The sequence below is a fragment of the Psammomys obesus genome, unplaced genomic scaffold (assembly GCF_907164565.1).
Source record: "Psammomys obesus unplaced genomic scaffold, mPsaObe1.curated_primary_1811, whole genome shotgun sequence".
NCBI lineage: Eukaryota > Metazoa > Chordata > Mammalia > Rodentia > Muridae > Psammomys > Psammomys obesus.
The window spans coordinates 5,185,298-5,199,679 of NW_026596120.1; the positions used below are offsets into that span (position 1 = coordinate 5,185,298).

General features: G+C 43.1%; 1 protein-coding gene across 1 annotated transcript in view; it reads left to right on the plus strand.

The window, feature by feature from the left end:
* Slc9a9 (solute carrier family 9 member A9) overlaps window positions 1–14,382 on the plus strand; it is a 505,533-nt gene that overhangs the window by 133,129 nt on the left and 358,022 nt on the right. The window contains exon 5 of the mRNA XM_055629498.1: window positions 12,549–12,654. Within this exon, the coding sequence (XP_055485473.1) occupies window positions 12,549–12,654 (106 nt within the window). The remainder of the gene's footprint in view (window positions 1–12,548; window positions 12,655–14,382) is intronic.

Below are 14,382 nucleotides of genomic sequence, written 5' to 3' on the forward strand. Positions count from 1 at the left end.
ATCTATCTATCTATCTATCTATCTATCTATCTATCTATCTATCTATCATCTATCCCATCATCTATCTATTTTCTTAAAACACAAAAGGACTCTGGGTTGGTGACAATGTACTCTTCAGACTCAAGAAAATCAGATTTATGGAGCCTGGTCCTACGGAGTACAGAACTAATCAAGCAGCCTTTCCCAGGGATGGGTACACAGAGCCGCTGCAGAAGCAGCTGGAGACCTCAGTCTGTATCTGCAAAGAGAGAAGAAAAAGCATAAGACTGGGATTCCATGGTGAAAAGCACACTGAGGATGCTTTCCTCGACAGTGTTTGAGTTAAAGCAACAAGTTTCAGGACAGAGAAAAGATGTACGGAAACTTGAAGGAAACCACAGGAGATCAGTTGTCTGGAACAAAGGAGAGATAGGCAAAGGCCAGGGTCTGTGGCAAACAGAGAGGGGTCAGAACTCTGGAAGCACAGACAAGGTGCTCAGGGCTTGGGCCTCACCTGTGGCATCCGTGGCATTGAGAAAGGAACTCTGGGTACCAGGCTTCATGTTTCTAAGCTTGGCTAAGTTTATGAATGGCTTTCTGCTCATCCTGAGCCTAAAAGTAGGAAACATGTACTGCAGAAAATTTAGAATAATGAAAACAAACAAACAAACAAACAAGAGACCCAGCAGAGAGAATTCTAGTAGTTGCTGTTTTCTCCTCTTGTAGGAATGACTTTGTGATTTAGGATTTATTCTCCCAAGATCTGGCTTGCCCAGAATGTTGACCTGGCACCCTGAACTGAACCTATCTCTGTAAGCACCAGTTCTTCGTGTGACTGTACCCAACAGTGTGGCCTGGAAAGGGTAATTCCTGGAGAATAAGGACACTCTATGAGGTATAAAACACATTCTGAGGGACGGGATCATATGATGTGTGTGATGATGGCAGGCAGGAGATGTTTTCACAGATGACTCTATCAGTGCCCATAGCCCTATAGGCAGAAACCGTATGGACCAAGTTTGGTTTTGTGAAGCATGATCTAAAACATGGATTTTGTGTTTGTGATTTCTTTTGTGCCAGTGGTGCTATAGAGGCAAAAAGGGCTGTGGAATAGCTGAGAATAAGGTCATTCTGGCCATATCCCCACTCAGGAGCTCAGGTTCTAAAGAGTACAATGCCATCCCACCCACCATGATCAAATTGCCATGGCCTAGGGGCCCGGACATGTTAATATGTTAGCTATATGATAAATCACCACATACCCAGCTGATTTTGGCATCACAAATTTATTATCTCACAGCTTTGAAGGTCAGAAGTCCATCTTGGCTGCATTGAGGTCTCAGAAGGTCAAAGCCAGGGTTTTGGCTGCTTGGGCTCTTTTCAGAAGTTCTAAGAGGGATCTCTCTCTAAGACCATCTGGATTCCTGGCAGAACACAGATTATTGCAGTTGCAGAGCTAAGGTCCCACTGCTCACTAACAGAGTTACCCATAGCTGTCTATGACCCCCTCTCCGCCCTGGCAAATCAGCCTCTACATTTTAAAGCCCAGCAAAGTATACCAAACCCTCTAACACTTAGAGTGTCCCTGACCTTCCCCTTTACTCTCATCCCTCCAGCAAGTTCTCTCACTCCAGCCTAAGAAATTTCACCCCTTGTTTTTCCTTGTATAAAATTTACTTATTTTTCCTGCCTCAAAGTGTTTTGCCGGTAACAATTTACAGAGTCATGATTAACAACAATCATTTTTGCACACATATTGTGAATTCACTTACGAGCAATAAATGTTACCAAAGGGAGAATATCTATTACATGCTTAAGTGTTCAGTGTCATGCCAGAGAGCCTAGAGGACACCGGGGAAGCTCAAGGTCTGGCCATCCTCGGGGGTCTTGGCTTCTTAGGTGGGTACACATGACCAAGTACACACACTCTATGAACAGTACGTCTCCATCATCTAGATCTATGTGTACTAGAATATCCTCTTCTCTCCCGTCTCATATCTCATATTTTTTGTATCATGAATTCCAAAACTATACCTGTGAAACATGCCTTTTCTTTTTAAAAATATTTTTTTTATTAATTCATTGAAGTGTCACACAATATATCTTTATTGTATTCACACTCCATTTCTCCCATCTGTGGATCTAGGCCTCAGATCTTTAGACTTGCGTGTTCACCCACAGAATCCAGGAAACAGAGAGAGACCATCAGTTGGGAGAGGGAAGAAAGACTTTAAGAAAGGGGAGTGAATAAGAGAATACAGATGATATGAATGGGGAAAGAAGAATAATGGGGGGAGAAAGACCTCAAGAGCCAGAGGTCAGAGGGGAATGGAACCAAACTGTCTCTCCTGGACATGTCAGGACTGCCTCATTCAGTATTCAAGAGCTCACTGTGGCAGCTGTGGTTGACTGGAGGAGACCTACATGAAGACAAACCAGGTGACATTCCAGCATAATGAGGAAACAGCTTTAAACAGCCTCTACACCTGACTGGGAGGCTGTGAACAATTGATGGCTTCTGAGAAAAGAAAGTTTTTCTTAAGGGCATGACCTCTGGTACTCCGACCATGCTCTAGTGATGGCCACACATCCAAGAGTATGTGGGCGGCACAAACTGGAGGAGATAAATTGTTACTGTCTTTAAAGGACACAAAGTTGGGGGACAGTTAGGAGAAATTGTTGTGTCTAAGGGCTGCGTGAGTAGGACTGACCATGGCCTTCAGATGAACTAAGATGATATGCCTTCTTTAAGGTCTTCGGCCTTGTTTACATTCCAGAGCCCTTGTAGCCATGTAATAAGATGTACTCTCATGTTCCAGGGATTAGTTGACAGATTTGGGAAGGAGTATTGTTCAGGAGATTCTCAGGCAGAATGGACATAAGACATGACCCTGCCCCTTTTTGCAATGCTGTGATTCAGATCCAGGGCCTTGTGCAGACCAGGCAAGCATGCTACCACTGAGAAATATCCTAACTCCTTGACAAACCCCTCCTTCTAGGCTTCTGTATCCTTCCTCTCTCTCATGTCAGTGCCCATTCTTCTCAGTGTTATGCTCATTTGTCCTTGGCCACCTTCTTCATTTTGAAACTATTATGTAATATCCCTCAGTGTCTTTATCCAGACGTTGGGAAGTTGTGGTACACAATGCCTGTTTCATATGTTTTTATAGTAAGAAAAATTTGTGAAGCACTCTTATTCTATGTCAGCCATGTTCATGGCTAACACAATTGTCTTTTGACTTTTTGCTTTCCTCACAATTGTTCTATGTAATGAGCCACAGTATTATGTTTACCTCCAAGTGATGATTTCTTAGTGACCCATCGCTAACTCCGACTGCTCTTTGGAGCCACTGGGTTTTGCTCTGAATGTATTTCATGATTTGTACGTAAACGTTTGCCTACCATTTTATCTTTTAAAATGGCAAAGTGCTTAAGCAATCACTGTGATTGGAGAATGCTTGTGCAGCAGGGTGAGTCATCTTCACTTGGATAGTGGGTATACTGCACAGACCCCCATTAAACTGCACCATGGCTCATTAAGCCCCATTGGGGAGAAAATTGGGTCTTCGTTAAATGTTTATGTTCTCTGCTAATGTTAAAATTTAGAATATTCTTGCTGTACATACCTTTGAGGAAAATTTCAAAGCACTAGCTGAAGTGCCAAGTGGATTTCAATCCATACATTCCAAAATACAAGACCCAGGAACTAGTCCCTGCCTGGGTTGATTATTAAATATATCTCTTTGCAGCATTTATATTCTAGTGTGTGATTTTCTCATTGCCAAATCTCATGACCTTCGGGTTACTATTTTCTACTCTCAGAGACCAGTAGGGGTTGTACTTGTGGCTTTTGAGGAAAAGGTGAAGTCAGTTATTCTCAAACACCATGCAGCCATGAATTCAAGGTTGGGATGTGATTGTCTGTACTTTTATTGTTCATCCTTCCATTAAAGAAACAAGTCACCAATATTTAACTTTTCAAAAGAATGGCTTAAACAAATATAGATAAGAGCAATGGGATTTTGACTCTAAAAATAGGCTCCTGGGGTTAAGGTAAAAAGACAACCATTTCCTTATTTGAGAATTATTGTGACTCTTCTGCATGTACACTAAGAGTCAGTGGGTTACTGCATGGCAAAAGGTGTTAAGACAGGGATCCTTTCTGAGTGAGGATCCAGCATGCAAACTAAGGGAATCTTTCCTCATCTTTCTGAGTCGGGATGCTTAGCTAGTGTCATTCTCAACACATAGGAAATAAGCCATTATATGCCTACTTGTCTTAGGACACCACTCCTAGGCATTTTCAGACCATTTTAATATGGTCCTTCACAACTCACCATAATTAAGGAAGACACCAAAGAGTGTCTGTTGTTGTACCCATTATTATTTATCCTATTAAAAATTAAGACAAATATCAAGATATAATTTCATTGGATATTTTAAAGTAGCAATAATTTATACACCTATGCCTGACTATAAACACCATATCTTATGAAAGATAATTTTATTTTCCAAGAGAAATGAAAAAAATATGCTGAAAAGAGTAGCATTGCCTTATATTTTTGCAATGTTCTTCAATGTGAGATATGAGCAATAAAAGATAATAAATAAAAGATGTAAGGACTCTCTGGTTCTTACATTTGCCCCTGAATGTAATATGCTGTACTAATACTATCTGCAACCTTTTGAAAACCAAAGAATAAGAACCAAAGAATAAGAATTAAAAAAAAAAAGTAACACTTGCCTAGTATTGTGAAGATAGTTCTGACCTTGAAGAACTTCCTGGATGTGATTCAAGAAACTCCAAGGATCCCTGAACTACCCTTTGAAACCATCACCTTGGCCACTAGAGCTTGTTTCTCACAAGGAGGCTTGGCTGAAAAGACTGTGGCAGTATTCTGGCATATAACTTCTTATTCACCACTAACTTGATACCTAGAGCATGTATCACTGTGAAGGTCGAATAAAATTGCCATGTTTTAGGGCTAAGTCATTTGTGATGCCTTGTGGAATGTACAATTTAGAGTGACCTCAACAAAGTAGTATCTGAGGATGTGCTCTCCAGACTTGGCATCATCTTTGACCTATTTCAGCAGGGTAGGATTTCTGTTATATTTTTATTATCTTGACTGGCAGAGCCCCACTGGCAAAAGCCCATCGATGAGTTGATTTTATAGCCAAGTGCATGGAGAGGGAGGGTCTAGACTCAAAATAATTCCAATATTTTAGACTGTTCCCACAAAGCTACAACTGTTTTAGAAACTCCCCTATAAGCACTTACCATTTGTGGGGAGAAGAAAAGTTCACAGCGTTCTTTTACAAAGAGAAGAATGCTACCCCATTTATATATACATGAATAACACCTGCCAGGACTAACAAGGATTCAGCTGCAGGAGCCTTAGACATTTCTCATTCTCCACGTGTCATGGACAAGTGTCATACATACTGATTTGCACAGAAAGCAATAGCGAATACTACAAGGAGAGCCAGCATTTGATAAGGCTGAATGATGACTTGGAATGACAAGGAAGGAAAGTATTGTGTATTGTTGTCTATCGACCTAGGCAGATCTTGTGCTAGGTTGCTGAGTGCTGGCACATTGAAATGCCATTTGAAATTTAAATTCCTTGTAAAACATCAAGAGAATGTGGGTCAGAGAGAGCTACTAACAAAGGTTCTAAGGCATGGACTGTCACCAAATCACTCAGAAGACTTCAGAGTTCCTGAGGGAGCTTCCAGAAAGTGATCAGACAAGCAGTTAAAAATACACGAAACATCATTTAGCAGTCAACACATTGGTATTCTGACAAGCTTAAACAGTCATTTTCGGTTTTGTTTGGTTTGGTTTTTTACACTGTGAATGTTTTTTTTTTTTTTTTTTTTTTTTTTTTTTTTATCTTTCTGATTGAGATCGACTAGCTAGATTTTCTGTAGAATGATGAAATTAACAAAAATACACTATTTCAGTGTCTGGATTTCCCTTAGAGATTAAAAATTTGGTCTACATTTGATTCCAATCATTTGTCATGAGCCTTGAATTCATCCCCCCTGGAGACATCCCAGTCATTTCCAGCCTCCAGTGGCCTGAGTCATGCAGTGGTTCACAGCCTGCAGCAGACGACCCTGCGTTACTAAGGAACATAACTTCCCTGCTGCCACCGGTTGTCCTCTGCCTCCCTCAGACCCTGTCCTAGCAGTTCCTTTCATTCCATTCTCCGTTATCTGGCTTATTCAACCTACAACATCGAAAATCTACAAGAAAACCCTACTCAGCTCTGCACCCTAACGTTTTAGCTTTGGATCGCTATCTCACCTCATCAATACAGCTGAGAAATACAGCCACCCACTGTCTTCTCACTCATCCATGACAGCCCTACGCTAGCTGGCTGCTCAAACTATTTTCTCGAAAACTCTCCCGTGATTCAGTGGCATCTGTCCGTCATTCCGTTGCCACGCTCTTTCAGTGTCCTAGATGATGGTGCATGCCTGTATACATGGGAATCTTCTTTAGCATAAGAGGAGCTTATGTCCCTTATTACCAACTTGAGGAACAAAGTTGATTTTTTTTTCCTATCTAAAACATCGGGTCTTAGAATGATGGAGGATTCAGAAGTTAAGAGCACTTGCTGCTTCTGCAGAGAACCTGGGTTTGATGGCCAGCACCTACATGCTGACTCACAACCAACTATAACTTAGTCCCAGGGGATATGATATTCTCTTCTGGACTTCACAGGCACCAGGTACTCAGGTGGTACGCATACATACTTGGAGACCAAAAATTCATATGTGTAAAATAATAACATTAAAAGTAAATAAGTGAGCCGGGTGGTTCTGGTACATGCTCTTAATCTCAGCACTCAGGAGGCAGAGGCAAGTGGATCTCTGTGAGTTCATGGCCAGCCTGGTCTACAGAACTAGTTCCAAAATGCTCAAGACCACATACACACAAACACACACACACACACACACACACACACACACACACCTGTCTCTAAAAATAAACAAACAAACAAATAAATGCTGCCATGGGGAGACAAGTGGTCCAACAGTGTGATACATGCAAAAATGGCCAAATCCTTTAATAAAACTGTAAGTTCAGAAGCTCTGATTGTGTCCTCTCTCCTTCCTGTGCACTCTTACCCATGCTCTCTGGAATATTCTCTTGAGGTCACAAAAGACTCATTAAATAAGCACTGGTTTTTAGCCCAGCCTTGAGTTAGGGCTGGTCTCCTCAACCCAGTGAGATCTGAGAAGAGCCGTGACGAATTACACAGTGGTTGTGTCAAGAAAGTCTATACTGGGACAGTGCAGCTGAACGTGTAGTTTTAAACACTATGTTTAAAACGCAGTGTCGTCTGAGAACTAACTAAATGAGTTCTTTCAAAAGTTCCAAGCTCAGTAGCAGAGTGGGTGGCTAATTTCCTGACTCACCTATTCAACTCATTTGCCATCCTGACAAAATAACTCCCTCCTCTAGGGCACACTGGCTGGCTTTCTTCTGAAGCTGTTCGGCTTCTTCACGGGGTAGATAGGAATGCGCAAAGTAACCGCTTTCTCTTTTGTGTGGGATATCGTTTGTGAAGCGGGGCTCAGTTCTTTGTTCAGGAGGAATTGTGGGAATGTCAGATTGGTTCTGAACATGACTGGATGTAGTTAAAAGACTCTCCTCAAAATAGCCTTGTGCTCTCTTTGGAAAAATGCAGAATCCGTCTCACAGAACAGAGCGGGTAGCAACAAGTGGGGTCTTGAGGATAAGAAGGCAAGCCTTACGGTGCATGGTGCATGCGAACCTAGGAAATGTCCCCAAGAGTAGAGATGCATTACAAGCTATCCTCAGAGCTCAGGAACAGATACACACAGAAGCTGAAACCAGCACGTGAGCTGCAGCGACAGAATTTTCTGCTAGAGAATAACTTGTACTTTATTCCACAAGATCTCAGCCTGGATCTATCCAAGGCTCTTGACTCAACCTGAGATGGAGAAAGTGATCACCAAAGAGAGATGAATTCCCCCACCCCACCCCACCCCACCCCACCCCCTCCGTCCCCAACTGCAGAGGCTGCCAATTGTACCTGATGATTCAGAGGTACTCAGGGGCTGAGAGTAGATCTCTGCCATTTGCCTTGTGTGATTAATGGGACCCTCTCAGCTTGAATAGGAAACTGATTTTTATCCTTTGTTTTCAAAAAGGAAACAGTCCCCTGTCATTCTAATTCATGACCTCTCTCTTCATTTGTTTTGTTATTAGAGTCTAGATTCTCTTTTAATTTTTAATTGTATTTTAAATTTTTATTTATTCATTTTACATCCTGGTTGTAAACCCCTACCACCTCCTCTCCCGATTCTACCTTCCCTCCCTGTTTTCCCCTACTCTTCAGAAAAGGGAAGGCCCACCCACCCCAGCATATTAATCTGGAAGGAGCACATACTCTTCCCCTGTGTCCCAGTGAGGTAGCCCTGGCAAAGGAAAGTGATTGAAAAGCAGGCAAGAGAGTCCATGTCAGAGTCAACCCCCATTCCCCTTACTAGGCAACCCATATGAAGACCAACCTGCCCATTATTGGCTACATCTGTGCAGGGGGTTTAGAGCCAGTCCATGCATGGTCCTTGGTTGGTGCTTTAGTCTCCACAGCCCCCCTGGGCCCTCATTAGTTGGCTTTGTTGGTCTTCATGTGGAGCTCCTGTCCCCTCTGGGTCCTTATATCCTTCCCCCCACTCTTCCACAAGACTCCCTACATTTCACCCGATGTTTGGTTGTAGGTCTCGGCATTTGTTTTCATTAGGAGCCACTCAGAGTACAGCTATGCTTAGCTCCCATCTGCAAGCACAGCAGAGCATCGTTAATTGTGTCAGGGGTTGGCTGTCTCCCATAGGGTGAGACTCAGGTTGTGCCAGTCGTTGGTTGGACAGTCCCTCAATCTCTGCTTTATTTTTGTCCCTGCATATCTTGTAGGCAGGGTAAATTTTGGGTTGAAGATTTTGTGGGTGGGTTTGTGTTTCCCTCCTCCCATTAGGAGTTATGTCTACTTAGAGGGTGGCCTCTGCAGTCTCCATGCCCCTCTTACTAGGTGTCTTAGCTAGAGTCACCCTCATGTCCTCCCAGGATCCTACCCTGTCATAGGCTTCCAGCGTGTCACAGAAAAGTCTCCGCCAAAGGTTTCTCTTCTTTCTGCAAGCTCTCTGTCTCCCCTACCACCACCACTCTTCCTAGGTACTATATCAACCCTCATCTCTCTCTGTCCTCCCTCTCTTACCCTGTTAGATCTCTTGAACCACTCCACTGTCTATTCTGCTTCAACTTCTGAGTGGGAGTTAAGCATCCTTCCCTTAGTCCTCCTTGTTACTTTTCTTCTTTGGGTCAGTTGCCGGGGCCAGCCAGCAGAGTCAAACGGTTCTTGAGTCGGGAGTGAGGATTAATATTATTTAAATAAACACACAGCACACAGGAAACTTTTTTAAAGGTCCGACAGCCACAGCAAAAGGCAGGCTGCTGCAGCAAGCAGTGTAAGCAGCAAGTCTCAAGTCTCTGCCTCCAGCCCTCTGTTTCCTAACATTTAGATTTCCCATATTATACTTGCTTTTTGTGAAATCTTAGGTCTGGTTCATGCTCCACGTCCTCTAAGCTCTCTCCTCCAGCTCTGCCCTCCTCGTGCTTTCTCCTCGAGCTTTTTCCTGGAGCTCCTCCTCCTTCTCGCCCCTTCCTGTTCTCTAGCTCCTCCCCTCTTTCTTGTCCTCTGGCTCCTCCCATAGCACAACATTGTATCTAGTTGCTTATTTGACTCCTGTTTACACAAGAGTCGGCCTTCTTCTGCAGTAACTGTCGGCCTGTCTTTTTATTGTAGAGTTTCTAAGCCAGAGTAGAAATATCTCAGAACAATGGTTTAATTTGCACAAGGAGCCTGAGGAAGAGGTGTGACCCTCACAACCTATCCTACCTGCTGTCACAAACAAAAGGAGATGGACTTGCAAGTTCTCCTGCCATTAGTAAAGGCCTCCCAAAAGCCATCTCTCCACCGAGATTTAAATATCAAAGCAGGCCACTGGAGTCACGGCTCCGGACAGTCAGTGAATTGTAGTTCAAATCTACGTGGATCAAAAATCTCAACATAAAACTAGAAACACCAAATATATTAGAAGAGAAAATGAGGAATAGCCTTAAACTCATTGGCACACGAGACAACTTCTTGAACAGAACAGCAATAGCTCAGGCTCTAAGATCAACAATCAATAAATGGTACCTTATGAAACTGAAAAGCTTTTGTAGGGCAAAGGACACTGTCCATAAAACAAAATGGTAGCCTACAGATTGGGAAAAGATCTTCATCAATCCTATACCTGACAAAGGGCTAATATCTAAAATATATAAAGAACTAAAGAAATTAAACAACAAGAAACAAATAATCTAATTTAAAAAAATGAGATCCAGAGCTAAACAGAGAATTCTCAAACAGAGGAATGTTGAATGGTCGAAAAGCACTTTAAAAAATGCTCACCGTCCTTAGTCATCAGGGAATGCAAATCAAAACAACTCTGAGATTCTGTCTTATACACATCAGAATGACTAAGATCAAAAAATGGAAGTGACAGAACATGCTGGTGAGGATGTGGAGAAAAGAGAACCCTCCTTCATTACTGATGGGAATGCATACTTGTACAACCACTCTGGAAATCAATCTGATGCTATCTCATAAAACTGGGAATAGCTCTACCTCAAGACCCAGCTTCTTTTTTTAAAGCATTAAAGAAAAGATAAAATACTTTGATTAATAAAACTCAACTGCGTTTATATAGTTTGTGCCTGGGAACAGTAGGAAGGGTGATCACGCCAATCAGCATGAGCCTCACTTCAAATGCTGATCAATCTTTTTGCTTTTTTTGAACATTTGAAATCTACTCTCTTGCAATTTTCAAGTGCATAATACGTTCTTTTAAACGTGTTCATCGTGTTTTACAGTAAGTCTGAATCTAGAGTTCCCTTCTCTCTCTCAGAAACTAAGACCCAACTATCTTCTTCTTCAAGTAGCATGGGGGCCACTGTCCCTTCCTCTCTGTCCTTACAACACTTCCTTGCTTCTCCAGTCACTAAGCAACATGCTACACTGCAGCACAGTGCTATGAGCTGGGAAGATGAGAACCAGTGAATAAGCCATGTATGAGCGCTGTGGTCACTAGACAAGCTGTACCTGCATTGGTAGATGTGCAAGGCCAACAGTGATGTGTGTGTGTGTGTGTGTGTGTGTGTGCGCGCGCGCGCGCGCGCACGCGTGTATGAGCTTGGAGCTTAATTTCACACCTCTCCCTTTCTTGGACCAACCCATCTTTCACTGGAACTACTGGGGAGGCCTTGAGCCACCTCTCTTCCTGCCTCTGTTCTGCTGTCTGAGCTTTATGCCCAAGTTCACATCAGACTAGGTCAACCCTCTTACAAAAGACCTTCAATTGTTTTCTACTGTGGCAGACAGGAAACCTCCAAATTTCTGGATTCCTCACAAAACCCTCACACTTAACTCACTTCCTTTCCCCTCTACCCCCCAGCACCCTGTCTACCATGTGCATATTGGCCTCATACTTCATGAAACAGGAGAGGAAAGAACAGAAGTGAAAGTACCATTCTGCCTTTTTTTCCATCAGTATGATTTTGTACCTCTCTCTTTCCCTCTTGGCAATCAATTCAGTGGGTCTTCTTCCTAATGAGTGCTGCTCATACATTGCATAGCTGTCTCGAATATCGACACCAGGTAGTTTTGAGGAGCCCAGACAATCAGCGTGTGACATCTATCGCCGTAATAGACGCTAAAGAGCATGTAGTGACTGAGTTGAGTCCTGCTCTGGAGAAAACCGAGTCTGTTTTTATGGCTGATGTGCTCTCTAGAACAAATGAGAGCCAGGATCTGGCTGCCTCTCCAGCCACAGCAGTAAGCCACCGCAGCAATATTCATTTGCCCATTCCTTCATGCATGCATCAAACAATTATTGCATGCTGGCCAAATAAACGCCAGAGAGCTCAGTCCCTTCTGTTAGTCTGTGATTTGATCCAAGTGCTAGGATCACAAAGGAATGAGCCATTACAAGAGGAGATCGGGAGATTCCAAGGGAGTCCCTTTAGAGACCCTTAAAGAATGAATAAAAGGATCTTCAGAAGCAAGAGTGTTTGTAATCTGCCCTTCTCCTCTCTCTGTGTATGTGTTGGGGAACACATATAAAAATGAGGGAATGGTAGAAGTAAATGCCAAAGACATTTTTGTCCTTTTAAGAAGTGTCAAGTGCAAAACAAAACAAAATAAAACTGCAGTATGTTTGGAAAGTTGCAGCAAGTTCGTTCAGAACTTGCAGCAGAGGGTGGAACTTGTTTGCATCGCTGGGAGGTAAGCATGGTGCAGCTAGGACTTCCCCACTGGGGGAAGGGGAATGACAATCCATTGTTCCCGAAGGAAGATCTCCTGTTGGTATGGGAGGGTGAGTTTGAGAAGATCAGTATTTAGTAAACGCTTTTTAAAAGGGACCACAACCAAGACACATTTCATGGCTGTGTCCTAGCTAACTTGTCCTCTTCCTGTGTGTCTTCCTAGTGACGGTGTTGGCCATTTTCCACGAACTACATGTGGACCCTGACCTGTACACACTGCTGTTCGGGGAGAGTGTGCTGAACGATGCGGTGGCCATAGTCCTCACATAGTAAGTACCAGACCCCACCCCGTATCGCTTTAACCATGGTTCATCCTGGAGGTAATTCCTGATGTCTTTAATAGCATCTTCTCTCTCCAACAGAGATACAGCACTCATAGCTTTTAAGGTATTGTTGTCACAGAAGATCTCCAATAATGAGCACGATTCATTAGGCACCTAATATCTAACACTGTTAATGGCATTCACACCCCCAGCTTATTACAAGATAATACCCAGAGGGTAACAGATTTTTTTTTTCTCAGTGCATATATTTAGCTGATTCACTGAAGGTTCCAAAGATGCACAGAAATGAGCTTCCACATTTCAAATCAATGCCACTTAGTATTTTCCTCCCACTAGTTGCTTCCCAGATAACAGACTGACAGAAGCTCCGTAATTTAGCTTTTGGCAGATGGGGTTTTAGAACTCAGGGTCAGGACACTTCACCTTCTCAATGCAGATTCAGCACTTTAAGGTGAGCCCGGGGGTGCTAACCCTTCATGCACCGCATGACCCTGAAGCTGCCTCAGCTGAGTGCAGATGTCGTTTCCCTTTGTGCTGAGCGGTTTCTTCCCAAGACGAGACCCCAGCAATCTTTCTCCACCTCCTCTTTAGACATGTAGCCATTTATATTTAATAAATGCCACGCTGGCAGCTTTCACTGTAGCAGAGGTCTCTCTGTGCTTTTAGATTAAGACCAACATTTTGGGCAATTGTCAGATATTCCCAAGGAGAGCAGCTATCTGATAATTAAATGTGACAACAGGATTCTATTCCCAGTGTTAATTGCTCAAATGCAATTGAAAATGTATTGTAGAGTAACAAAAGAATTTTTTTTTTTAAGGCAGACCTCAGAGTCGGGAGTGAGAAGCAGGCAGAGCCTGGCAGCCCTGCACGCTAGTTTTCCATTTTCCTTTTGTTTGCCAGTTGATATTTCCTAAGGCCGCCTCCCTTCAGTGTCGTCACTGGATTCAGCCACATTACCTGGCCACAGAGACAGGGCCTTTCCTGTGTTTCAGGAAACTACCGGCATGTAAGAATAAAAACAAGAGCCTTGGGCAGAGCCACAAATGCAAAACGATGCTTTGAAAGAAACATCAAGAACAACTAATTAGGACACCAAGAATCCCTGTCCCAGAAATACTATCATTAAAGGAATATTTGAAGAACAAAACTTGAAAAAAAAAAATCTGCTGAGTCCCTCATTTGTACTTCCTGAGCTGCCAAACTGTAAAAGGCCATGCCAAGCAAAACCTCTAAAGCACAAAAGAGCTGGGAGACCCACACAGCTCCTTCCATGGCAGGCTTGGCGTCTGCCCAGCACTGACACTCACAGTAGCTCCCATTAAAATAAGGACTTGGGCATGGACGTTGGCCTGTTGAGTATAAGCCTGGGGCATGGGAGACTTTATTTTCCACCTCAAGTCCGTCTATGCCTCCCTAACCCAACTATGCACATCTCAACAATGTCTTAATCATAAAGTGAATGCACCCCCACACACACACCTCCTAGGCATAAAGAACATATTAGAGGCTTGGTGCTCAGTTTGTGGCACTACTGGGGAGGTTTTTGAAATTTTAGGAAGTGGAACCCACGTGGAGGAGGAGGTAGATCCCTGGTGTCTGGTCCTTGATGGTATATATCCTGACCCCTTCTTACTGTTCTCTCTCTCTCTCTCTCTCTCCTTCTTATCTATCTATCTATCTATCTATCTATCTATCTATCTATCTATCTAT